Source organism: Grammomys surdaster, unplaced genomic scaffold (genome assembly GCF_004785775.1).
Source record: "Grammomys surdaster isolate TR1022 unplaced genomic scaffold, NIH_TR_1.0 126679, whole genome shotgun sequence".
Classification (NCBI taxonomy): domain Eukaryota; kingdom Metazoa; phylum Chordata; class Mammalia; order Rodentia; family Muridae; genus Grammomys; species Grammomys surdaster.
Genome location: NW_021621467.1, coordinates 4,517,746 through 4,545,445, shown reverse-complemented (window position 1 = coordinate 4,545,445; position 27,700 = coordinate 4,517,746). Strand labels below are relative to the sequence as shown.

The window sequence follows — 27,700 nt, the reverse complement described above, 5'->3', positions numbered from 1 at the left end:
GCCAACCTAGGTCTCCACCGGTCGCGTCCGCGAGCACGGAAGAGCGGGCAGCCTTTGAAGTAAGGGCACCGCTGCGGCTTCAGATGCTCAGTGCGCAGGCGTGCTCTCAGAATGCGCAGGCGCCGCCTAGAAGTGACTTCTCCAAAAAGTGTCTTAGTTCCCGGTCACCTGAGCACCCAGGACGCGTTCTCGGGAGCCTCCCGGAGCCACGCCCGCCGCAGGTCGCGCTTGGAGACCCTGTCGTCCTCCTCCCGCTGCTGCGAGCCTCCGCCGGGATCCGTCCTTCTGTCGGTCCTGCCCCCAGAACCGGGTCGGACCGAACCGGGCCGAGCTGGGCCGCCCGGGCGCGGCCGCTGACCATGGCGTCCCTCTTCAAGAAGAAGACCGTGGACGGTGAGTTCAGGGTCAGGCTCAACCTCCCGGGGTCTCTGGGGAGCTCCAGCCTTGGCTTGGGTGCTGTCCCTCGAGGTGGGCTCGGGTCGGCGGCCCTACAGGTGACCATGACTGCGTCACTCAGGCTCCACATCCTCACCTGGCCGGTTCGCTCTCCGGATTGCACTCACCCCACCCAGTTTTTCTCCCCTCCCCCCAACCTCCACCCCCAACGGGAGAGGATTTCTGAGCTTTCTGTGGGAGCAGAGCAGTGCTGGCTCTCCGGTGTCTTTAGACTTGGGGAGCTGATAAATTTCATGTTGGTTTTTCCTGCTTGATGGTTTCTTCTTCCGTGAACACATCCCACTTCCTGACATCAGAAAGGAATGTGTGTTTACTAGGGGACAAGCCAGGAGGACACAGCAGGTCCACTTAGGAAATGAACTTGGGGCCAGGCTGGCTGTATCTTTCCAAACTCCACACATAAGAAAGACTCCAACAGAAAAACATGAGTCCAAAGGAAGGGTCTGGGTACGATTTTGATAGTGCAGATTTTTCCTTTATGGTTATCTTTTGCCAACGAAAGTGAGGATTGGGTAATTTTCGTAGAAGTTCGCCTTTTTAAAAAACACATTGTTTCAGGTGGCTCAGTGCCATCTTGTGATGAGGGAAAAAGTGGATGTGTTGGAATGTACAAGTTGAGTGGCATTCACAGGCAGTGGTGTAGTATGTATGCTATACGTGGCTGTCCCAGGTATTACATTCATACAAAGTCATCTAAAAATTGCTTTTCATTGCATGTCGAGTTCAGGTTGCTGTTGCTTCAACCAAATAATGACTCCTTTGTAAGGGTCTAACCCAACCACAGAAAGAGAACTGGTAGCTAGACTGTGATTGGTACAAACCCAGAGCTCAGCCTGGAGTTGGAGTAACTCCTTCATTTCTTTGTGTTCACTGTTCCAGTGCCAGATTTGGGGGGAGGATAACAAAGACACCATCTCTACCCTGCTACATGGCCTTTCATTTCAATACAGGATGCCATTTTTATCTCTGATTTATAAAACAGCATAATGCAGTTTTGCTTCTTCTGAGGTTTTGGTTTTTGGTTTGTGTTTTCTTTTTTCACTATGTTGACTTTTTGCTAATTGAGAAGCACCATTTTCAGCCTCTGGAATAGCTACTAACTTGCTACGTGGTATAACACAATTACATGAAGTGGCTGTTTTCTGAGATTTCCTGAGAATATTGTTTAATCATTAACATGACACTTTGGATTGTGTGTGTGCATGTGTGTGTTTGTCTGTGTGTTTCTGTGCTAGCATTGTGATATTGTATTCTCCCTATTGGGGTAGGAAACAGTCATCTCCTTGCTGCTTAAGTTTTATATTGTAATAATCTTTAAAATATACATATTCACCATAATTTTATATAGTGATAATGAGAATTTGCTAAGCACAGAAAAAGTGAGTTTCTTTCTCACCCTGTTGCCACAATTCGAAAGCACTTTTTAACAGTAAAATCTAAATATTCTAGTTTTAGTTGCTTAATGCTTGTTAAACACTTTCAAAGACAGACCTTGGGTTTGTGCTTTCTGCTGCTTGTAACCACTCAGTGACTTACCCTTGAGGTTTAGGGGAGACAGAAAAAGACAATGAGGATGTGCAGGGAGGTGTGTGACTGCAGGTCCATTTGCATTTTGGTTGATCCTAATAATAAGATTTTTTTTTTTGAACAGAATTGTTTAGGGGGAAAAAGTGTCTTGAGGACTTTTGCTAGGTACTCTACTACTAAAGTAAAAAATCTTGGGTGTGACATTTCTGAATGTAAATTTAGACCCCAGGTAAATTTACTCTGTCTACCAATTTGCAGACTTGACATTTTCTTAGATTATCATATTAATTCAGATCATTTACTGATGAGTTAATCGTGGATTACTTTAGAGCTTTACTGATGTTTGTTCTCCTTGTTAAAGGAAAGGGCTCTTGTTTTATATAAAAGGTGACAGCACTCCTCTCAGTAATGAGCTGGAATGTAATGAAATTTAATGTACTTTTATGCACTTCTCTCAGTTCCTGGGGCATGTTATTGATCATAAGATCTTTCACTGTATGCTGACTTTTTATCTGTTCTAGCAGTAATGAAATTCTGATATATAAGTAGGTAACTGCTTATGGATCTGGGGAATTATTGAATCTTTTTGTCTCTGGGTTGGCTGGAAGAATTATATACTATATCATCAAAGACTACTGCACATGTAAATTAAAAAGAGAAACAACATTACAACACATTACTATTCAGAGTTATGTTTAATTCATTTTGACACAGAGATGAACAGGTCTCTTCAGTGTATACTTTGTTTCAGAAATTAATGAGAGGTATATCTCAAAGCCACTGATGAGAAGGATTCCTTCCCATTTGAAAGTACAATTGAGCACTTGATTTCTCCTTTCTGAGTTGTATTATATGCACATATACTGTTTATGATTTGTAGGTTATTTTCTTCTGTGTGGCAAATAGTGACCTATTTATTGAAAAGAATAATGAACCTGTCCAGCCAGCATTCCATTAGGACTTATCATAACTAATATGGGTTTGAGCAAGGGAAGTGCTGGGGCCAGGGGTGGAGCTAGGAATAGAGTGAATGGGTGAAGTACACAGTGGCTTTGACCCCAGACCTGGAAAAACAGTAGCATTCTGGTGTGGTTAGGCTGGTTTGGTTTGGTTTACATTGGCTTGGTCTGGTTGCTTGAGAAAGGGTCTGACAGTGTAGCCCAGCTGTCCTCATGACTCCACTACCTCAGCTTCCCCAGTAGGGGAATGACAGGCATTTGTCACTATGCCTGGCTAAAATAGGTGACTGCTTAACTTGCTGAAACACTGAAAGTTTTTACCAGTTTCAATAAAGACAAATTTTAGTTCTTCCTGTAAACCAGTACTGAGCTAGCAATTGTGTATGCTGTGTTTAGTCAGTTCTCATGAAGCCTGTGATAGCGCATTGCTATCATCACCTTTGGATTGACCTGGAAACTGAGTGCAGATGGCCTAAATGACTCAAGATCAGAAATGTACTGAGTAGCAGAAGTAAGAGCACACTAAGTTCAGTCATGGCTATGTTTTTCTTAGAGGTCAGTCACATGGGATGCACAGTTTATTTTGGTAATCTCCTTAATTTGGCAAAATTGTCCATTGTTTTCCACCTTTACCTATAAACCTGATTATTCTCTTTGAATTAGTAGTGAAAAATTAGTTTCCATATTAGAAAAAACAACATGTGTATATATGTGTGTGTGTGTGTATGTGTATATATGTGTATATATTTGTATATATATTATTTTGTGTGTGTATGTGTGCGCGTGCACATGCTACTTGTTTGCAGGTACCTGCAGAGACCGGAAGAGGGCATTGGATGCTCTGGAGCCGGAATTATAGGCACTGTGAAACCTGGGTGCTGGGAACTGACCGTGGGTCCTCTACTGTGGGGCCATCTTTCCAACTCCAGCACTCTTAGCTTTCCTCTGGGCTAGGTTTTTGTGTTTGGTGTTTTCTTTTTTAGAGCTACCTCTCAAACATTAGGGCATTCTGGATCTGTCTTGGGCCGCCGTGTACCTCTCTCTACATCATCTACTGTTCACTGTCCTTAGAATTTGCATGCTATCATACCTAGACGTTGTTTCTCTATTTTTGTTTAAGATCAGTATATCCACTATCTTGCTGAATGTCTAGATATCGTTTTCTATAGCAGCAAAAGTCAGAGATCCCAATAGTAACTTAATTATCTCTTAAAGTCCACTCCTTCCCTGGCTGTCACTTCCTGTGTGATTGGTGCTTAGGTCACCTCCTCCCTTTACCTGATTACTGAGTCACTAATTGTTATATCTTCCCCTGTTGCTCCCTAAGCATTTGATGTGTTCCTGTGTGCCTGCAGCTCCCTGTTCTAATTCTGACCCTGCTTGCCTTCCAATCAGCAATCAACCTTCTACTTTAATTTCTTGCACCTTCTCAGCCCTTTGCGTCCTTTATCTGCAAAGTTGATTGTGTGATTGTTTTATGGTAGTTTAAATCTGACTCTGCGGCTCCTCAGAGTATAATTTTTCAATGACTCTATGGTACCCAACAGTAAGAGCTTTCAATAATGCCTGCCTTTCCTCCTCTGCCATGCCACATTTCTGGCACATCTCAGAGTCTTCTTCAGTTATGTTCTGCTGTCCATCAGCATACTGAAAAATTAGTCATCTCACCCTGACATAGTTTTACTTAGGATTCCCCTGAACCCAGAATTCTCTCATCCTTCCCCTTCAGATTGGTCCTTCTTTAGGTCTTCCATGATGCCTCTCCAAATTGCAGAAGTACCACATTACTTATTTCTGTTCCTACAGTGTTACATCTGTATCCCTGCCACCCTTCACTGGAACTAAAACTCTTCTATGCTACCAAAGAAGGCTTATTTTAAGTCTTCCCTGCCTTCCATTTTAGTTTCAGAGTCTTCAGCCATATTAAAATATCTCTCTAGTATTTTAGAGTTTAAGGACCGATGCCCTAAAGTGATATAGCACTTACCAGTCAGAAGTTCTGACCATAGACCCAAAGCTTGTTGATGTGTACATCAGTGCCACTCCTCACTATGAGCCCTGCAGAGAGTCTGAAGAATGCTCTACAGGGATGGCATAGCACTTCCTGGCTCTTGTCTTCTTCCTTCTTGGATCATCCATGCTTGTTATCCACAGCTGGTGCATTTTTTACTAAATTGGAATGAAAATGTCAAGAAGGTTCTTGTAACCCCACATTTATGAACCCTTAAGAAAGAAAATAACATCTATAGTAACTAAATCCCTTTCAGAAAAAGTGTCTTCTCCCCAATCCCCCAGGAGAAGACAATAGGATTATGATATTTACAGTATTGAGATCTTGTATAGAATGTTGAGTGTCTCCTTGGGGATTATTATCCTGAATATTGTAGATCTCACATTTTATACTCTGTTTACTCTATATTCTTGGCATACCAAAGAAAAAACAACAAATTGAATGTGGGATTCAAGGCCACACTATGTTTGTCATACCGTTTTTCTTGACTGGTTTTAGACAGACATTACTGAGTACTGCCCTCTGATGTTTCCTACCCCCCTAACAGAAGTTCTCTGCGTTTTCAGAGCAGATAGCTCTAGGAAAGTTGTCTTCCCCCTTATTTCTCTTTCCTACCCACTTTATGACAGGACCAAATGAGACTACATTTGCTGCTATATGCCCATTCAAGAAGCTTTCCTTAGCTTTCAAGAGGTTGAGATTTTAAGACTTTGCTTGAGTGAACTTCTCAGCCTTTGATGACCTTTGACACCTATGGGAAATGGAGTGACAGTGTGCTTCCTGTGCTGCCATGGAGCTCACTCTTTCGTTTTGTCTTTAGTATTCTACCTCTCCCTTCCAAGACTTTCACTTGAACCTAGTCCTGATTTTTTTGTAAATTAATTTATGAATAATAATATGTTTTATTATGATATTTGTATGTATGCCTATAATATGGTTGGATCATATTCATTCATCCCCATTCTCCCAATTTATCATCCCTGCAACTTTATCTCAGTTGTTTATCTCCTGTGGCTAGAGTAAGCTTTTGACATTATCATCTTCTCCTGTCCTGAATCGTATTGTCATTTTTGATTTTGCTGGACTGGACTATGTATTAGAATGTCAGTAAGTAGACTTCAAAGTCTCCAAGCTGTTTCTTTATATTGTTTCTGAGCCTAAGAAATCAGGTTGATTTGATCGCATATGAATTTCAGGTTCTTCCTCACTTCTCCCTTCTGCCTGATTCAGTGTTTAGATCCTTCTATGACTTTGATGCTTCTTTTTCTTTGCTTTCAGTTTTCTACCAAAAAGTCTCTTCCTCTCAGTGACTCTAGAAGGCTGTATATCTGGATATCTAGGGCCCATTTTCACTGTTTTGCTTGATGAACTCTCCATTCCATTCAGGTTTTTCTTCTCTTCACAGGTATTACTGGGGTTTGGATAGTTCTGGTACCACTGCCATGGTGTCCACTCTTATCCGTGATGTTAGCTGTTGTATGTACTTCACAGGGAAGGTCTAACATAGTGTCTTCCAGTAAAACAGAGTAGAGGGGTATTTCATGTTTTTTTTTAAGATTTATTTTATTATTTTATGTATATGAGTATTTTACCTCCATGTATGTCGCTGTACCATATACGTGCTTGGTGCCCATGGAGGTCAGAAGAGGGTGTTAGATTCCCTGTGACTAGAGTTACAGACAGTTGTAGTGCTAGGAATAAAACACATTCTCAACAAGAGCAAGGGCTTGTAACCACTGAGCCGGCTTTCCAGCCTAGATAGTTTAAGTTTGATCTCAGCTCATCTGATAGCTAATTAGGGTAACTAGTAAGCAGTAAAATTGCAGAAATAAAATGATTTCTCCCAAATAAATGAATTTAAAAGTATAAAACTCTGTTTTTAGACTAAAGTCTCCATGACGTTTGAGTCCTTCACAGTATGCTGTGTGGTAGAACAGCATGGCTGCCTAGGGACCAGGTGGATTCTGATAGGCTTGATAGATAGACCAAATCTCTTCTGACAGTAATCCTGAGCTGCTCGGAGGCCTGAAAGAGACTAGTCTGCCCCTCCCTCCCAAAAGATACTTCAAACTCTATTGGAAACAAATTAATGTGATTCTATTTATAGTTTATTATCACTTTTTTGTTTTATCCTTAAATGTGCAAATTATATGCAAATGATCAGCATACTGCAAATGAGTTTTACATCAAGTTAGGACTTAGCTTCAAATCTCAGTAGAAAAGTATAGTGTGAGACTCTTATTTTAAGTTTGTACGTTTTAGACTTATTTTTCTAAACATATAAACTCAACTGACTTGCATCCTAAGAAGGCAAAAAGACCTTTTTAGCTTATATCATTAAAAGTCTCAAAACTTAAGGCTATGATCTTACCTGCCAGGTAATAATACCAGTATTTCTTAAGGAGAAGATCCTGACAAGCTTACGATAGTCATTTAATACCCAACATGGAGCCGACCTGGCTGATTGTTAAGGATCATTGTGGACATAGGCCAGAGAGGGTTAGGTGGCATGCTTTATCACCTACACATATTTTAGAAATTTTCAGTTTGCAAATGCCAGCCATTGTGAAGTACATCACAGAGGCCTTCCAAAGTGGCTGAAGGGGGTGGTTCTTAAGTACTCCAGGGCACACCCTATTGCCTAAGAAACAAGGGGGATTTGGGAATGAAACATTGTTTCTTATATGTCAACAGGGGCCAGCATTAATTTCTACCATTGTCTTGACAAAAGTTCAAAATAGCCTTCTGCTGGACTATCTGGATGCTTGTATTCAGAAGATAATACTCAGAAGGTCAGAATTGGGAAGGAATCAGATTATTTCAATTAGCCCTGAGAAAATAGATGGAGGGCTAATAGTTATCAAATTTTAATCTTGGGGAATGGAAGTATTTCAAAAGGGGCTTACAGGTGAGTGACAATCAGAAGGGAGGCAACATGCTGAGTGGTTTCTTCTTCAACCAGAGCGAGGGTCTACTTTTTTGCTGTCTGAATCTTAGCACAAGCAGGAATAGTACAAGCAGCTTTGATTTCTAGTATTTTGTTTAAATAGACATACTGCTTTTCTGTGTTTAAAATTTCACTGATGCACATGATTAGGGCATAAGGAGGGGTTATAGTCCCATAGATCTGAAAGTTATTACATACTGGGTTCTATAGAACTCTGAAAAATGATAATTTTATATATTATAACCATGTAGCTGGTTTTCTTTAGAAATGAGAATGCCAGAAAAAGATTAGGGGTACAGTCTTTGGAAGAAGCAGAGAGAAGTAACCTAGCGAAGACTGAGGGAGAGCAGTAAGATTGCTTCCAAGGAGCAGCTACTGTTACATGTCCCAAACTAAGGGATGGCTCGTTATTTCAAAGATCCATGTTTGCACTGTACAAAGATATCTGTCGTAGCTTAGATTTTACTATTGTTCCATTGTATCCTTCCTCATAACCAATGGATTTTATTTATTTAAGGTAACAATGTAAATATGCTTGATAGTTTTATCCCTTCATATCTCATGATATTTATGCTATAAGATCACTCCTAGATATAATATATTGAGATGATATTGTGGTGATACTTACATATATGCATACAACTATATGCTCGTTAACTGCTTAAGCCTGAAGAATCTCTGAAACAAAGGGGACATTGAGCGTAATTTATAGGTACTAGCTAGCCTTTTACAAAGGACTACATCCTGACACAGGATTCTGCAACTTCCTCTTGAAGAGCTGGATAGCAGTTGGAAACTGTTCACAAGGCTAAACTGAAAAATCTAAGGAAGGAAGGCAAGGCTGTTTACATGGGTCCTGCATTGGACAGGGGTGAGTTAGGGAAAGTTCAGGGATAGTACATTTTGTAGGAAGTAATTGTTACTTAGAAGAAGGTGGGGGCACAAGCAGGATACATGCTACCTAGAGGTTAATGATAGGATGTCATGTTCTAACACACAGAGCAGGGGAGTAAAATGTGTGTCTTACAAGCATGACCATCCCCCAGGACCAAAAAGCCTCACATGATGGCAGCACTTGTAATGACAGTGCTAGGGAGGAGCATGCCAGGCAGCTAGATTCCTAGCTGTTAAATTCTTTGAGGGAGAAACCTGATCAAAAGACAAGGTGTGTGGCTCCAGAGAAAGAGCACACACACACACAGAGACACACACACAGATCACACACACACACACATACACACATATACACACACACACACATATACACAGATCACACACAGATGCACACACACACACACACACAGATCACACACAGACGCACACACACACACACACACACACACACACACACACACACACACACGAACTCGGGGATGGGAAGCAGTTGTCCCTACTGTTGCTGCCTTACCCCATCTTTCCCTGCTCATCTTCTGCCTCTGAAATTAAGCTTGACCCTTCTCAGGATGTTTATCTTATTGTATGGATCCTCTGCTCTTAAAGACCTTGGAGCTAAAGATGGAGTCAAGTCTACTAAGAAGTAAATCAAGTGAAAAATAAAGTTGACCTTTAAAACATTAGAAGTATCTCAACCTTTCATGTTATTTATTCTGAATTATCCAAAAGACCAAGCCATTAAATGTGAGTTTCATATAGGATTGCTTAAGGACAATGGCGGGGTAATTTGTTTGTTTTATAGACTGCTCCTGTTCCCTCATATGAAAAGACATTTTACTGTCTTTTCCTACTTATCATAATATGTTTTAAAGTGTTATGATTATGTTTTAGTATGTAACATTAGATGCTCTGAGTTTATAGCTTAGAACTGTTTAAATATTAATAGATCTATTAACAACTGTGAGGCTGTGGAATATGCAGTAGTTCATTTTCTTTATTTTTTCCTTTTATGATATACAGTGTCAGCTAATGTATGCATAGTTACATAAAATTAACGTAAAATTGAATTATCTTTTATTAAAGTGTTTGGTTTCATTATAATCTGTTTTTCCTTATCTAAGATGGCCTTATGTAGCCTGAGCTCTCATTCTCAGACAGAAACTGAGTGTCTAGCTCAGTATTTTAGTGTGGATACTAATTATCCATCCTTAGAACATGCGCATGATAGAAAGACTCACCCAGAGACTGTTCCCCTGCAGCTGGATTCATGTGTCCCAGGCCTTCTTTCTGACCAGATGTTCTGCAGCTTGTCCTGCAACACTGATGCTAGGACAGCTCTCAGAGTTCAGGAAGGGCCTTCCTGTTTACTGGGATTATTTTATTGTGAAGTTTATCACATGGGGAAAGGGACATGAGGACACTCTAGGTAGAGTAAGGGGCATAGAGTTTCTAGGGCTGCTCTGGGTACTCTGCCCTCCTGGCAGCACAGCAGTGTTTTCCCTGCTGAGAGGATCCACCACTCTGGGTTCTAGGACCAGGGTAGGAATGAAAGTTCTCTCCGGCCCTAACTCTCTCAGAGTTCCTATTTCTCCTGGATGTCCCACCTTCCTATTCTGCCTTTTGCTAATAGGCCTTAGGCTTTTCATTTTAACCAATCAGTTAAGGCAGGCAAGGAAGGACACAGACACATCTTCATATAGTGCATATAAACTCTTTCCCTCCACATCATTGTTACTGGCAGTACGGTGGCCCACTGGAACTTCTTGCTCATACTTAATTTAACATAGAACCTGTATCATTAAAGCACCAAATACCTGAAAGAAGCAGCTTAGAAAGGATTTTCTTTGCTCATTGTTTGTGTAGCAGGAAAGGGATGGTGGAAGGAATGCCTTGGTGCTGCAGTACCAGGGGTGTGAAGTGGCTGGTCACATCCCTTTGATAGTTAGGAAGTACTGAACTCATACCAGAACTGGGCTGAACAATAACCTGAAAGACCCCCACGCAGTCTTCTAGCCAAATGATTCTCAGCCTTCCTAATGCTGTGACCCTTTAATACCATTGCTCTAGTTGTGCTGACCCCCAACCATAATATTATTTTGTTGCTGCTTCATATCAGTGAATCTGCTACTGCAGTGAATCACAATGTAAATACCTGATATGCAGGATATCAGATGCCCATCCCCCAAAGAGGTACTAACCCCTAAGTTACAAACGTCTATTCTAGCCAGAGTTCACCGAATAACTCTTTTATGAGATTATGCAACCTCCTAAAATAGTGCCAATAGCTGAATAGAACTATGAGCCTTTGGGAGACTTTTCCAGTCAAACCTTTTCCAACCTTTCTGGACACCCTGCCTTTGGAAAGCACCACACTAGTCTCTGCCTCTGTGAAATATCTCTTAGATTCTATATCCCAGGGCAGTCCTGCAGGGCTTTTCTTTCTGTACTCGTTCTATTCTACTTAATGATCTTCAGTTCTAACTCCAGCTCTGCCTAGCTTGTCACAAATGACAGAATTTTACTCAGGTAAATAATATTCCATTAGAATTACATACCCATTTTCTTTCTATATCATCAAGTCATGCATACTTAAGTTACTTCCATTTCTTGGCTGTTAGGTGTTACATTAAAAATGTGAATATCTTTTTTATATTGATTTCATTTTGGATATTTAACTAGAAATGAACTGTTAAGTCATAGCTAAAGTTTTAAGTTTTTTGGAATTTCAACTCTGTTTTTGGTAATGTCTGTTCAGATTTACATTTCCTCTGCAGTGTGTAAGGGCTCCTGGCCTTACATCCTCACTCGCCCCTCACCTTTCCTTTACAGTCCTCCTCATGTGACAGTCTGCTTCTGCCCTATATTTTATCTCCCTCAGAACTAACACTAGTTAAGAATTATCTTCAATTACTTACTCTATATATTACTTATATATATTGTTTCAAGAAATAATCTGTTTAACTCTCTTGTTCAGTTTTTACTTGTTTATTTGCTACAGAGTTTTTAGAGTTTCTTTTTTATTAATTTTATTGCTTATTTTATTTATTTTCATTTCAAATGTGATCCCCCTTCCCAGTGTCCCCTCCACAAATGCCCCATCCCCTATCCCCTCTCCCCCTCTCTATGAGAGTGCTTGTCACCCACTCACCCCTCCTGTCTCAGCACCCTAGCATTCTCTTACCTTGGGTCATCGAGCCTCCACAGGACCAAAGGACTCCCCTCCCAGTGATGCCAGATAAGGCAGTCCTCTGCTACATAAGCAGCTGGAGTCATGGGTCCCTCCATGTGTATTCTTTAGTTGGTAGTTTAATCCCTGAGAGCTTTTGGGGTCTGGATGTTCTACCTATGGAATTACAAACCCCTTCAGCTCCTTCAGTCCTTGCCCAAACTTCTCCTTTGGGGTCCCTGCACTCAGTCCGATGTTTGCCTGCATGCATCTGCATCTGTATTGGTCAGGCTCTGACAGAGCCTCTCAGGGGACAACTATACAAGGCTCCTGTCAGTAAACACTTCTTGGCATCAGCCATAATGTCTGGGTTTGGTGTCTGCAGATAGGATGGATCCCTAGGTGGGGCAGTCCCTGGATGGCCTTTCCTTCAGTTTCTGTTCCATTTTTTGTCCCTGCATTTCCTTTTGACAGGTGGAATACTGGTATATGCTGGATATCAGTCCTCTGTCATATATATAGCTTGAGAATATTCTAAGGATTTGTAAGTCTCCCATCTTAAGTTGTAGTTAAAGTCTACATCTGCATCAATGGAAAATCTGTAGTTTCAGACTGATAAGACTTAACTATATAAAAAAAGGATCGATAAAATATCTACCATGTGTTTCTTTCCAACATCCATTTCTGATATCCATATAGTGCTGACGGGGAGAGTTGCAAAGGGTCCACTTGTGTGCTAGGGTTGGGGAGGTGATTACCTTACTACATGCAACTGTATAATAATTCTCTAAGATACATTTTTTATTTGTATAAAATTTATAGTGGATAAATTTCAAAAGCACTGCATATTTGTACAAATCTTTCTAATCTTTATATAATCTATAGTTATAATAGATGTTTTAATATTTGATTAGTTTATAGTATATTAAATTGAAAGAAAAAATAACATCTAATAAATCATACTTTCCTTTTGTGTTACATTTGTCCAGTATCTTAAGTTGTATTGAGGAAAGTTTTGCAGCCATAATGTCCAGGTCCTTTTGTGCTTCTCGTAGATGTCATAAAGGAGCAGAACCGAGAGCTGCGGGGCACACAGAGGGCGATCGTCAGGGACCGAGCAGCCTTAGAGAAACAGGAGAAACAGCTGGTGAGTAGAACACTGAGGTTCAGCAAAACTAGATTTGTTAGTAATTAGTGGTGAATAATTGGCTAACTCAAGAAAGCAATTTACGAGAGGTAAGTGTTTTACTTGAGTAAGAAACTGCATTCAATCCCTTCCTGAATTTTCTCTTTTGTTATTGTGTTACTTGTTGACTTTTATCAAAGTTCTGTTTCTGTTGATACAGAATCAAATTATTCCATTTTGTAAAACTTATAAATAGTCTAGAAATAAATATTTCTTAAAACAGATCCACCTTTTGATATCAAAATGAAAAATAGTCATGTAAAATGAAAGAGAGTAATAAATGATATCATAGCTCCTAGGTGGTCTTTAAAGATGATTGTTCCACGACAGTTTATTTTTAATTAGATGACTATAGCTCATCTTAAAATGTTCTTTATGCTGTATTTTTGAATGCATGTTATCCCTAATCTTAGAGCAGCTTTACTGAGCAGTAAGAGACAAGCAATAAATTCTGCATATTTAGAGTATACTATTGATACTAGATGTAAGTATATTCCCTGAAACTGTTACTCTATATAAATAATAAACACAGCTATCATTCCATGGTGAAATACCCTCTGACATCCACCATCTCTATTTTTTTTCAGAGAGAATAATTCTGACATCCCCTAGGTTAGTGTATGTTTCTAAACTTGTATTAAGACGAAATCACAAACAGATTCCTTTCTGGTTTCTTTCACTACAGTTATTTTGAGGTTAATCATTTCTGCTGCATGTATGATGGATGTACATGTTTCCTAATTTATCTGCTTACTACCCAAGTACACAAATGGGTGTTTCCAGATTTTCCATTAAGTGAAATTGCTATGTATATTTAAATCAAGTTTTGTACATTTTCATTTCTTCTGGTTAATTACTAGAAGTGAGATACATATTTAACCTTACATAAGAAAGTGTGAAACAGTTGGGAAAGTGTCTGTAATGTTTTCTCTTTGTACTGGCAATGGATGAGAATTGCAGCTGTTACACAGAGCTGGAGTTCAGGTCTTATTTTGAACCGTTCTGTGGTGGGTTCGTAGATGTGACCCTTAAATTGGATCTCCCTAATCCTTAGTGATGCTGAGCTTCTGTGCAGGTACAGCCTACCACCTGCTTCGAGGCCATTAAAGGGTGGGATTACTTTGTAGGTAGAGTTGCAAGCAGTTGTGATTCCCCTTGCACACATGAGTTCTAAGAACCAAGAGGGTCCTGGGAACCAAGCACAAGCAACTACTCATAGCCTCTGAGCCATGTCTCCTTTCTCACCAGTGTTTTGATTATTTTATCTTACTAGCTGTGTGTGCTTGAGTACAAATACCTCATTAAGAGCATGCTTTGCAGATGTGCTCTGCAGGTTCTTGACTTTGTCTTCCATTTTTTAAATGTCTTTTGATACAGAAAAGCTATTTAGTATGATGAGAATAATTACACTTTTTTTCTGTGGCTAACACTCTTAATGTATTACGAAATCTTTGTCTAGAAAATTTCACTACCATTTTCTCTTACTTTTTCTTTCAGAACACTTAAAACAGTAACAGCTGCATTTTTTACCTTGTGTTTGGTTCTGGGAGAGCCTGGTTTCTCTGTGGTACTAGATAGAAGGGTGCACTTCATGCTCTTGGAGATCTGTAACCTGTGTAGCACCTTTCCTTGCCTTCTCTGTAGCAAGTCAGAGTTCAAGAGAGGGCTCTTCCTGGACTCTGTGCTGCACTGATAGGTCTGTTCCCAAGCCCAGCACAGCGGTGCTGTAGTTACTATGGTTGCATAGCTGGACGTAAAATTAGAGAGATGTCCTCATTCACCCTGGCATGTCCCTTTACTCAGAATCCTGTAGAACAGTGGTTCTCCATCTTCTAATGCTGCAACCCGTTAATACAGTTCCTCATTTGTGGTGACCCCCATCCATAACATTTTTCTCATTGCTAATTCATAACTGTAATTTTGTTATTGTTAGGAATTATAATATAAATATTTTTGGAGCTAGAGATTTGCCAAGGGGTCACCACCCAGGTTGAGAACCGCTGCTTTAGGGTATTGACGTGCTTCACATTTCCACTGGAAACAGAACAATCCTGTCACTTCTACAAAAATGACGAGATTTTGATTGGAGTTACATTAAATGTGTGAATTATTTGGAAGAATTAACATTTTAACAGTAAGTCTTACTGTCCATGAGTGTTTTTACATATCTCTACATTTTTAGATCTCTGAAATTATTTATTTTTTTATTTTCATTTTTTTTTTAACTTGCAAGTATATAGGCCTTGTATTTTCTTGGATGCTATCATTAAGAAAACAATAAGTTTCTGCTTACTTTTGTCTGGTATACATATAGATGTGCCCCTTTTTTATATGTATCTTGAATTCTTAGCTCATTTATTCCTGTAGCCTTTTGTACATGCCATGAAATTTCTACATCGGTGAATTATAACATCACCAATGAGGAAGGCTTTATGTCTTCACTTCCTGTCTTACAGCCTTTTTATAATATATTCTTATGAATTGTTTAAGAATTTCATCCTATGTGGTTTGACTGTATTCATCCCACACTCCTCTCACTAACTCATTCTAGATTGACTCTGCCTCAACTTCATGTCTTCGTTTCCCCTCAGTAACTACAGGTTGCACCCTGTCCATTTATTAATGAAATGTCATCCCCCCTACCTTGGTCCACCCAGGACATGAATCTGCTCTTTCTTTGTCCAGTGTTCTACACTATAGACACTGTCCACCCACTGATCACTGGCTCTCAGATCAGCTGCTGCAGTGCTTGCAGACAGTTACACCATGTTTTACTTTAACAATGGGACTGTTCAAAAGATGCTGCTGGGAATGTTGATGTAGCAGAGGAAAGCTATACATTCCTTTCCTTAAAGGGAGCCAAAAGTTTATCTTATGTATATATAAAAAAAATTATACATAGTACAGTAAGCTTCAGCCATCATTGGGATCTTGACACATGACTATGAATAAGAGAAGACAACTGTGCTTGAAATGATTCTAGCAGCCTGTTTAAGAAAAGGGTTGATGTCTCTCTTGGGCATGTTGTCTATTTGACTCTTCCTCCTTTCAGTCATGTCAGCTGTGATTAACATATTGTATAACACACTTAACCACATATGTACAATCTTAGGAGTGACCTGATAGTTTTAGTCCTGGTATTATGAGAAGATCCTCTTTACTTCAGGCAATAGTTCTTGTTCTTAAATTTATTTGCTCTGGTATTAGTGTAGCCATTCTAGATATATTTGGTGAATATATCTTTTGTGTTTAAGTTTGGTTTTTAGAGATAGCGTATAGTTACATTGGCTTTTATACATTCCAATAGATTCCTTTTAATAGGGGTATAAGGTGGACTTTTCTTATTTTTTTGGGAGGGGGGGTTTCGAGACAGGGTTTCTCTGTGTAGTCCTGGCTGTCCTGGAACTCACTCTGTAGACCAGGATGGCCTCGAACTCAGAAATCCGCCTGCCTCTGCCTCCCAAGTGCTGGGATTAAAGGCGTGTGCCACCATCGCCCGGCTAAGATGGACTTTTCAATGCAGCTATCTGTGTTATTAACTTTACTACCTTACTTTTAGTTTCTTTGTTATACTGACTGTTTTTCTTAACTATTTTTGGATTTTCATTTCATATTTTATTCTGGGCTATATCCATGTACTGTTTTGTAGACTTTATTTTCAAGACTGAATGTACCAGTGCCTCCTATGTGAACATGTGGCTAAGCCTCTTGAGTTATTCTTCTCAGTGATGTTATAACGGCTAGATATGTTCTTCCAGAGACTCTGATGACTGCCCCTTGATTTTATTTCCTTATCTTTTTTCCTCTTCTTAGGAGTTAGAAATTAAGAAGATGGCCAAGATTGGTAATAAAGAAGCTTGTAGAGTTTTAGCCAAACAGCTTGTCCATCTACGGAAACAGAAAACAAGAACGTTTGCTGTAAGCTCAAAAGTCACGTCTATGTCCACACAAACAAAAGTGATGAATTCCCAGATGAAGATGGCTGGCGCCATGTCTACCACTGCAAAGGTAACTGGGAGACTTGGTGTCTGTTTTTCAAGGAGATGTAAATATTGATTTTCAAATCACATTTTAAAGCACTTTCTGTTACATTTGTGGTATAAAAATTTAGCTATTAATTAAGTGAGTTATAATACTAGACAACCCAAGTAATTGCATCTAGCTTAGTGATTGGGGTGTTAAAACTTAAGGACATTCTTGTTTTTCCAAGATCACATGTAGCTTCAAAGTTTATATGGAATTGACACAGAATCATGTTTTTAGTTTTTTCTTTTCAATAAATTGTCAGAAAAGTTGGTGGTTTCTTTTTTACTATTATTTCTGACTTCATTTGAATAGCAATTGACTCTTGATTCACTTGTAAATAATGTTCAGAACCACACATATAAATACTTTAAATTGAAACTTTTGCATTTCAAAACTGAAGCACTTATATTTAATTGTGTGTGTGTGTTTGTGTATTTAATTATATGTATATATACATACTAGTATATATACATATACACACTATGTGTGTGCATGTATACAATCAATGCTTTAACTGTTGGTGTTTCAAGGACTCTGATCATTTTAGTTATTGATGAAAGTACACAAAAGCAAGTATTTTGATCTCCTCTATAGTCTTACAGACAGACAAAACGAAATGTCTGACTAATTTGGGAACAAGGTCATATGACGATCTCATACCTAGACTATTAACTTTACACTAGTGTTGAGGCAAACAATTACCTTGCTGTTTTGTGTAAATGGTAGGCTCAGAAATGAAATCTAATGTGCTTTTGCCATATATGTGTATCTGAATTGGAATTCTTAATTAAGTGTCTTAGGAATATATTATTTAATCAGCAAGTATTTATTTCTGCATGTACTCAAGTAGTTAAGCCAGTACTCAAATAGCTAAGTAAGTACCCAAGTAGCTAAGCCAGAACATAACCTGAATGGGGTTTTAAGAGTCTCTTTGAGAGGCAGCTCACAGAAGATGTAGTATGAACAAGACTCTAAAACTTTGCCTACATTTAAGTAACATTTCACAAAATAGTGTAGCCTTGTGCAATTTATTGAGCCATCTATGACTCTGTTTTTCATGTGTAGTAGGAGGGGAAAGGAAGGAACGAGCACATGAAATGCTTGTGTTTCAAATGTCATTTAACTTTAATTTCAGAATATGCAAATTGCTTAGGACAGAGAGGAACACTCATAAGGGACTAGTGTATGTAATAGTTCTGTGCCAGGGTCAGTATACACATTTAAAGAGAGAAAAGGTCAGTGTGCCAACAGAGCTGTAGTGGGGAATGAGTCTGTCTTCTTAAACAGATTTCAAATTGTTAGGCCCCATAGACAAGTTTTTGAGTTAGACTTAAAACACTAGGTCAGTGGAAACTCTATCTGGTGTGCAGCCTTTAGGTTTACTGTTCAGTGTAGCTTTCATAATGAGGTTGCTAACATGACTCTTTTCATTTCTTAAAGACGATGCAAGCAGTCAACAAGAAAATGGACCCACAGAAGACACTGCAAACAATGCAGAATTTCCAGAAGGAGAACATGAAAATGGAAATGACTGAAGAAATGAGTAAGTTTAAGAAATGTGGAGTGTTCTCTTTGAATTAACCGAATTTGTGTCCCAGCAGTCCCATGTTCCTGTCACAGACGCACAGATCAAATAGATTTAGTATATCACTTGTTATCAATACACCTTTATTAAACTTTCTATTTTCATCAATAGGGTTAGGTTCAGATTTTTAATTTATATGTCAATCTCTATTTAAAACTGAGTGTGTTTTCTGGTCGATGGTGGGGCACACCTTTAATCCCAGCACTCAGGAGGTAGAGGCAGGTGAATTTCTGAGTTTAAGGATAACTCGATCTACAGATCAAATTCCTGGATAGCCAAGGCTAAACAAAGAACCCATGTTTTGGAAAAACAAAAACAGTTTGTCTTATTTTGTTGATTGTTAATATCTGAGGCCTCAAACATGTTCCCAGCCAAACGATCCCAATATTTATTTTACCAGTAATGAACTAGTGGTCCTTGAGCACATGCTGGTCAATATACAGAAACATTTGTGTGTCAGTATTCTGCTTCATGCTATTCTTTTCAGGCTGCTTGCCAGCTGTGAGGCTCAGCCAGTTCAGCTCAGCTCACCTGCTACCATTTCAGTATAGCATCTGGTCTAGCAAACAGTCCCTTTTAAACTCACTAGACTACCACATGGGCTAATAGTCACTTGTTCCATATAAGGGAGTTATCTTGGTGGTATCCCATGAGTGTCATCATTGACAGTTAGAAAAGCTATTTACTTCTGTTTCTTACCATAGAAGATACAAAAAGGATCTTTGAAACATTATCAGGAAAGTTTTCCAATGACAAGAGAATTGTTATCTATATAATGGTCATTATCTAATATGCTAAGATGATTTCCAGTTATAGTATAGTTACTATCCAGCTAGAAGAGTTAAATTTCTGTTAACCTATAGCCAATAAATCCTCATTTAATCAGGCAGCTATCATGTCTATCATAGTTGCTGCCATTTGTATTTGGCAACTTTTCAATCAAAAGTAACACTAGTTAAAAAATAACCTATAGAGTGTACATTATCAGTATTGTCATTACGTATAAAGTCAATGTAAGTAAACATACTTTTTCTTTTATTGAAAATCAATTTAGTTTTTTTCCTATAATATATCCTGCTTATGGTTTTCTCTCTGTCTCCTCCTACTAGTTCCTCCCCTCCTCTGTTCCCATCTAGATCAACTACTTTCTGTCTCTCACTAGAAAACAAAAGGGCTTCTAAGGGATAATATATAAATATAAGTATAATATAATATGAAGCAAAAACTAACATGTCAGACTAGGACAAAAGAAACAGAAGGAAAAGTGTTCAAGAGAAAACAAGGGAAACAGAGACCCACTTGTTTGCACACTCAGAAATCCCCCAAAAATCCATAAAACTGGAAGCCATAGCATATACACAAAGGACCTGTAGGATTTTTAACAAAAGACAATATTCAGTGTGACTTAAAAAAATAACAAAAGCACTGACATGACCTCGTAAGACAAGGAACCTCCAAAGATGCCACTGAGTTCATTTTCTGTCAGTTGGCCACTGCTGGACACACAGCCTGCCCTCAAGAGTAGTTTCTTTCTCCAGTGAGACTGCCTGAGAAAAAACTAACTTCATTTGCAGTTGTTTTCAATTAGAATTTGCTTCTGGGCCTTGTTTTCCCTGTCCTCCATCCCCTTTTGCTCTTACACTCTTTCCACCTCTGCTTCTGCAGGGCTTCCTGAGCCCCGAGGGGAGGGATTGATAGAGGTGTCCCAGTTAGGCCTTAGTGCTCCAAGTTCCCTCACTCTCTACTTCTTATCTGCCTGTGGGTCTCTGTATTTGTTTCCGTCTGTCTCTGATGATGCCTGAGCAAAGATCTTAGGAGTATAGCAGAGTGTCACTAGGAGTCAGCTTATTGCTACACTCATTTAATAGAACAGTAGCCTTTGATTTTATTCTCAATTCCTGGGAGGTCTTTTTCCGTATCCTTAGTCACCCAAGCAGTGTCGAGTATAGATTCCATCTTGTGGACTGGGCCTTGGTTAGTTACTCCCCAAAACTTTGTGTGCATGTTACTCAAACTTGTTCACAGTCAAGCTTTGGAACATGGCCTGTCAGAAGTGCTTATGTCCTTGTCATGTTTCCTGATTGGACTTCTGGGTGCTCATCTGCTGAGTGAATACTCTAGAAGCTTCCTTCTGGAGCATCCTATCACATTCTTGGAGCAGGTTCTTGCTGACCACAGAGTAACCAACCAAACAAACAAACAAAAAAGTAAAGCAAGTTTTTAGTAAAGATTTGCTAGGCCAGTATGAGTCCTGAGCCACAGATAGACAAAATGACAGATAGACAAAGCTGCTCAATACTAGATGCAAGTATTGAGATCTTAGTTTGGATTTTATTTATGTCTTAATGTGTATTTTTATATTCTTTGATATTTTACATTATCATAACCTTTTAGCCATTTGTAAATTTACTTCTTACTACTTAACAAAGCTAATTTTCAACCTTATACCAATCTCCAGCTCTGTTATCAACTGCAGGACTACAGAAAGCAAGTGTGTATAAGCAAAACCTGGTGGGCACTGAGGTTATAGATGAGTCTGACTTTCCTTCATGTCAGAAAGAAGATCTGCGATTTCAGATATTAGATAAGATGTCTCATGTTGCTTAGGATTTTATATTAAAAAGAACAATGAAGTTCTAAAGTTTTTGTACTTTGGACTTTCCCCAGAAAGGAAAGAAAGATGATAGTACTGTTAGTAAACTTGCAGGGCTAAATTTGATATTATTCTTACAGTCAATCTATTAAATATTCAGTCATACATTTATTAAAATACTCTACTTATATCTTGAATGTTGACATAAGAAATAATGTAAATATGATAAAAGGGTAGAAGAGTAGTTATCACCTAGATATTAACAGACAGTTTGAGCAAATTTTTTTCTTAATTACGTTTAATAGCTCAGGGGGTACTATTTGTAGCATCATATTTAAAAACTATAAGCCTCTAACTATAACTGTCACATGCATTTTGTTTATTCAATATCTAGTTTTATAAATTTCCTCCCTCCCCTCTTCCTTTTTTTCTTCCTTCCTTCCTTCTTTCTTTTCTTCCTTCCTTCCATCTTTCCTTCCTCCCTTCCTCCCTCTGTCCCTTCCTCCCTTCCTTCCTTCCTCCCTTCCTCCCTTCCTTCCTCCCTTCTTTCCTTCCTTCTTTTCTTCTTTCCTTTTTTTCTTCCCTCTTTCTTTCCTTCCCCCTTCCTTCCTTTTTCTCTTTTTCTTTCCTTCCTCCCTCCTTCCCTCCCTCCATTACTTCATTCCCTTCTTCCTTCCTTTCTTCCTTCCTCCCTTCCTTCCTTCTTTTCTTCCTTCCTCCATTCCTTCCTTCCTTTTTCTCTTTTTCATTCCTCCTCCCTTCCTTTTTTCCTCCCTTTCTTCCTCCCTCCCTCCCTCCCTTTCTTCCTTCTTTTCTTCCTTCTTACCTTCCTTCCTTCCTCTCTCTCTCTCTCTCCTTCCTTCCTTCCTTCCTTCCTTCCTTCCTTCCTTCCTCCTTTTCCTTCCTTCCTCCTTTTCTTTCCTTCCTTCCTTCCTCCCTTCTTTCCTTCTTGCCTCCCTCCCTTCCTTCCTTCCTCCCTCCCTCCCTCCCTCCCTCCCTCCCTCCCTCCCTCCCTCCCTCCCTCCCTTCCTTCCTTCCTTCCTTCCTTCCTTCCTTCCTTTTATTCTGGTGCTGAAGCCTCATCTCAGGGCCCAGGGCACAATAATCACAATTTCACCAAGCTTTGTTTTATTGTAGGATTGTATGTTTTAAATGGCATTGTCTCAGTGCTTTGGCTGAGAAATGTGTATCAGTATAAATCATTGACAAGTGAAATTGGAGTTTTGTAGATTGTTGTTTCTCCTAAATTTGTTTTGTAAGCATTAAAATTATATAGGTATAGTTTGAATATGTTCCAGAAATATAAATCTAACTTGTACCTCAGTTGAAACTAAATACTTTGCTCACTTTCTTTCCCTGCAAGTCAATGACACCCTTGATGATATCTTTGATGGATCTGATGATGAAGAAGAAAGCCAAGACATCGTGAATCAAGTTCTTGATGAAATCGGAATTGAAATCTCTGGAAAGGTAAGAATAGCTTCTTTTCATAATGAAGATAGCATCGGTCACTTTTGTCGGTTGTTTTGCTTGGTTCTTTATGCTATCTGCATGGTTTTCTATGTGCCTCCTCTGTCTGCATCCAAATGTTTGCTAACTTGTTTTTCTCCCATTTTTGTCTATAATATAGATGGCCAAAGCTCCATCGGCTGCGAGAAGCTTGCCTTCTGCCTCCACTTCAAAGGCTACGATTTCTGATGAAGAGATTGAACGTCAACTCAAAGCTTTAGGGGTAGATTAGATCAAAAAGCCATACATACTGTTCTCACTTTGGCCTAAAGTGAGTCCGGTGTTGATTCCTTTTACAAAACACATCCATTTTGCAAAAAATGAAGACCATGAGTGAACAGTTAATTCCTGACCCATGGCTATTTTGAATCCTTTGCCAAAGAATGCCAGTGATGCAAAAACAATGGGAACAGTTTGGATTTTAACTAGAGCCACCACGGTCTGAGATGTGTGCAAGCTGAGTTCTTTTCTGCATGGCATAGGGAGATGGTGTCACTACTTAGTGTTGGGTTGTGTTCTAAATGGTTTTACACTGAAATCAGAATTCATGCTAAATGCCATTAGGCATCAACTTAAAGAGGCTTGTAAAAATATTAAAGGTATATCGTTAATTCTGTATCTGTTGCTTGTCTTTTGTAGATAGTTATGGTAGGACCACAGGCAATGCAGCTGCCAAATGATTTTTAAACCATCTAAAAGAAGAGTGCTATTTAAACATCTGTCTTAGAAACCATCATGAGCTTTTACTTGTCTTCCATTTTCCCCCTTTGGGAGAGCATTCTAGTTGGTAAGTTTATTACCTTTCAAAATGTGTTTGGCACCTGCCTTAAATAGCACAAACATATTGTGCACATCTTTAAATTAATTTAACTGGCAAAAAACAATTACATTTTAAAATAAAATTGAGACTGTGAACAGTTACCCAATCTGTCTTATAAAGCTTACAAAAGTGAATTGGATATAATTAGCAAAATAAAGAAGACACTGAATTAATAACATTTTACAGTAATGAAACTATACTTTGGTCTTTCTTCAAAGAACTGAGATTTTCTCTGTATAAATTATAACTTAGTCTGTGTTGGAACTTTGAATTGTATTAATATATGCATTAAACCCTCTAAATCAAAGCCATTCTTCTAAAGGAAGGACTGCTCCTATGACAGTACTTGATCTAGATTTCTAAAGTAAAAATGTTTTTGTTTTGTTGTGTTTTTGGTAAATAAACTGCAACTTTGTCAGAAATTACAGCCTAATGTGCATCATTGTCTCAGCAGTATTTAAAGGTAAGATGTCTATGCCGTGTAGAGAGAAGAGAAAGGGCAAGAGGCCACAGAGTTAGAAGTAGAATGTGGGTTTGGTTTATTTTGAAGAATGGTGCTGTAAAATAGGGATTCTGACACATCACAACACAGAAACTGTAGAAATCCTCATCTAAAACCTGGCTAATCCAGAGTGATGGAGCTCTGGGCTGCTGGTTAGCAGAGGCAGTGTATACTACAGCTTCATATGAGGCACCAATAGGTGCAGGGGGCAGAGGCACGGCCATCTGCTTTAGAATCCATAACCGTTCTGTGTTCAGTACTGACAGTCTAAAGTGCACTGTTCACATTACTCCTGAATGGGAATGGGTCTAAACATTGTACTGTATCATGGGGTATTACACCCAAACATGTTTTGAATGGACATTATAATGTTGTCTAACCTAAGTTACTTTTTTGTTTACATGTGAGAGTTTTGAGTTTTAATATTATTTTGTCTTTTTTAAAAGATTCAATAAAGATTATTGCTCTTATCTGTTTTTTCTTAAACCTTTTATGTTGTTTTGACTGTTAAGATTAGAAATTTTATATATATCTAATAGTTTAAACCGTAATTTTTGTTATTTTTCTGTAAGGAAGTTTAGATATCTGTGCTACATAAAAATTTTAAAAAGACAGAAAATGTCTCCTTTAAGAACTGAAAGTTGGAGGAGGAGGAGGCCCATAGGAAGACCAGCAGACTCAACTAATCTGGACCCCTGAGATCTCTCAGACACTGAGCTACCAACCAGGCAGCATACTCTAACTGGTCTGAGGCCCCCAACACGTATACAGCAGAGAGCTGCCTGGTCTGGCCTCAGTGAGAGAAGATGCACCTTGAGGCCCCAGGGAGTGAAGAGATCTGGTGGGGTGGGGGAAGAGGGGACATCCTCTTGGAGATGGGGGTAGGGTGTGGAGTGGTTGGGGGGGGGAGTGGAGGGGGAAAGAGGTATGGGATGAGGAACAGTCAGAAAGCAGACTGGGAGGGTGATAAAAACTGAACTGTAAAAAATTATTAAATAATAAAAAAATTAAAAAATAGTAACTGAAAGTTGTTACAGATCAGTGTTTGTGAGTGGGACAAACCCAACAAGCAATAGTTGCCAGTGAATTAGACCTCATCATTCTTTTCTTACAGTCTCCAAGAACTAAATATTTCAGAGTTAAGGATTGAGGAACATAAATATTAAGTAATTGCTTCTATTTTAGTCAAATACAGCTACACAGGACTTTGGACACAACATTAATAGTAAAATTTTTCTGACTTACTGCATTTATAAATGTTTTGGGAGGCACATTACAGTCACAGTAAACCTGTCAGTACCTTCATTCTCTTTTAATAAAAGAGTTTACTTTAGACCCTTAAAGTATAGGAAACTAGTAATTTTTATTGGTTGCGCATAAGAGAAATTTTAGAGGGTAAACCTTTATTTGGTAATTGAATTTCTGTAGCGTTTATAGCCGAACAACATGTGCTTGCCCATGGACAGAAAGTGGACTAATAGAGCAGTGTCTCTGCGAAAGGAGGTCCATTCTGGGATAGGGATGGAGATTTCATTCAGGGTACCAGAGTAATGTCACCTAGTGTGGACATGCAAGTATACATGATGACACTTGGCACTAGACAGCATAAAATGACTACGTGGGAACAGGTGTTAGAGTGTACTTGATACTTTAATGGAGTACTAGGTAGACAGAGGCTGGGCTAAAGCAGCCCAGGACTGAATTATATGATCCAAGAGGAAGAAAGTCTGGAAGTCGGTGGCTTTATGATACTTGACTTTCATGGTAACATATAATATTTTATGATTCCCCTTTGGATTCCCTTAGAAACAGCCTTCCTTCGATAAGATGTATGCCCCGCCCCCTTCAAGCATACTGTCCATATTTCCGGCCTGATTTCCGTGCACCTAATTTAAGACTACTTTGACTTAAGATACCCCTTTGTTTAACAAGGCTTGTCCGAGTCTGAATAAAGACCTATGATTTTCTTCTTATTACAAAAGGTTTAACTTTCCAATTTTGTCCAAAAGGTGACTTAGAATGGTTCTTATAACCTTAATTTCCTTTTAAAGAAGTCAAGGAAGCCTAAGGATTATGAAGCACTGATACATACCTATTATCCTTCAGGACCCTGAAGACACACACTCCTATCTTCTAAACTCTTAACATTTCACACACACACACACACACACACACACACACAAACCTTTCCATCATTAGCGATGAAATGTATATTGTATGAATGTAGTTTTCAGGCACTTCTACTAGGTAATGTTGAATGTCAGTATAAGCAATGAACATATCTTCCCATTTTAATGATTTCCCCACTGGATTCCTGGAGGCATCCTGTGGGCTGTGTAGCCCACAGGACATAAAATAGAAAGTCTGTGTAGCTTAAGTCCGTTTTTGATATTTATTCCCCAGAGACTGAGTAGTAACAGTAAGTTACATTTATCATTTCCTAATTGCAGTTTAGGGCACTATATGACATAAAGCTTCTCTGTTTTAAAGGTTAAAATCTAACAAAATATTAAATATAGCTAGAAAATAGTCTCAAAATGCATTGATGCAAATGAGTCTACTAATGTCTATACATGAAAAGATACCATTATAGACACATAGTTATGCTTAATATATACAGCTGTCACATACCACCAGATCCATATTTGAAATATTAAAAAAAAAAGCAACTGGTCAAAGTTTACATTGCACTGAATTTTGCTTCTATTACTGGTTTCAAAATGCAATGTGAATTTTTGTGTATGAATGAGTGCATATATGTATGTGATGATACTACCGTTTGCAAGCTAATGTGTGTTTTAAGTAGTTTAACAAGTAATAATTATCCAGAGATACTTGCATATGAATGACAATCATTTGAAATTGTTGAATTGTATCCAACATATAGTAGATGTTGCACCTGTGCCTCAGTTTGGATATTTTGTTTGGAAAGTATCTGTTACTAAACTGAGGTTTGCCCCTGGGCCTGGCTTTATTTTGAGATACAGTCTCACTGGATTGAGTTCACTTTGTAGCCAAGCAAACTTTGAGTTTGTGATCCAGGATGATCTTGAGAGCAGCAGGGATGACAAGCTTGCTGTCATCAGGCCCAGCTTCCATGCTGTTTGACAATATAAAAAAATAAGACACTGGATAATATGATTTATTTAGTAAGTATCCTTAACTGGTAAATTCTCATCTAATCTTAACTCGCAATATACAGAATACATTAGATGAATATTGCCAGCGATTGACATTCAAAATTATCAAAGTTGCTATTTTAGATTTGCATCACTTCATAGGCTGTTTCTACTTACAAATTTCAAAGGAGTTCATTTTTAGAGATTCAATAAGTATCTTCCATATTTCCAACTTTTATTAGTAAATCAAAATGTAACCAGTCATACCAACACTGAGACATTGTTAAGGACCCTCAGATGAGTTTCTACAATGAGGCTTCACAAACAAGTTCAATTTTTCAAGTTGGCTGGCGCCCTTCATAGTTGTAGCGGTTGTCCACTATGCCACCCATCCCTTTAG

At 38.8% G+C, this 27,700-nt stretch overlaps 1 protein-coding gene across 1 annotated transcript; it reads left to right on the top strand.

The window, feature by feature from the left end:
- Positions 1–113: 113 nt before the first annotated feature.
- On the top strand, positions 114–24,106 carry Chmp2b (charged multivesicular body protein 2B). Its single transcript, XM_028761173.1, has 6 exons — positions 114–393; positions 13,016–13,107; positions 16,960–17,154; positions 18,613–18,715; positions 22,714–22,820; positions 22,981–24,106. The coding sequence occupies exons 1-6, from the start codon at positions 360–362 to the stop codon at positions 23,089–23,091; spliced, it is 642 nt and encodes a 213-aa protein (XP_028617006.1). The 5' UTR covers positions 114–359; the 3' UTR covers positions 23,092–24,106.
- Positions 24,107–27,700: the final 3,594 nt, after the last annotated feature.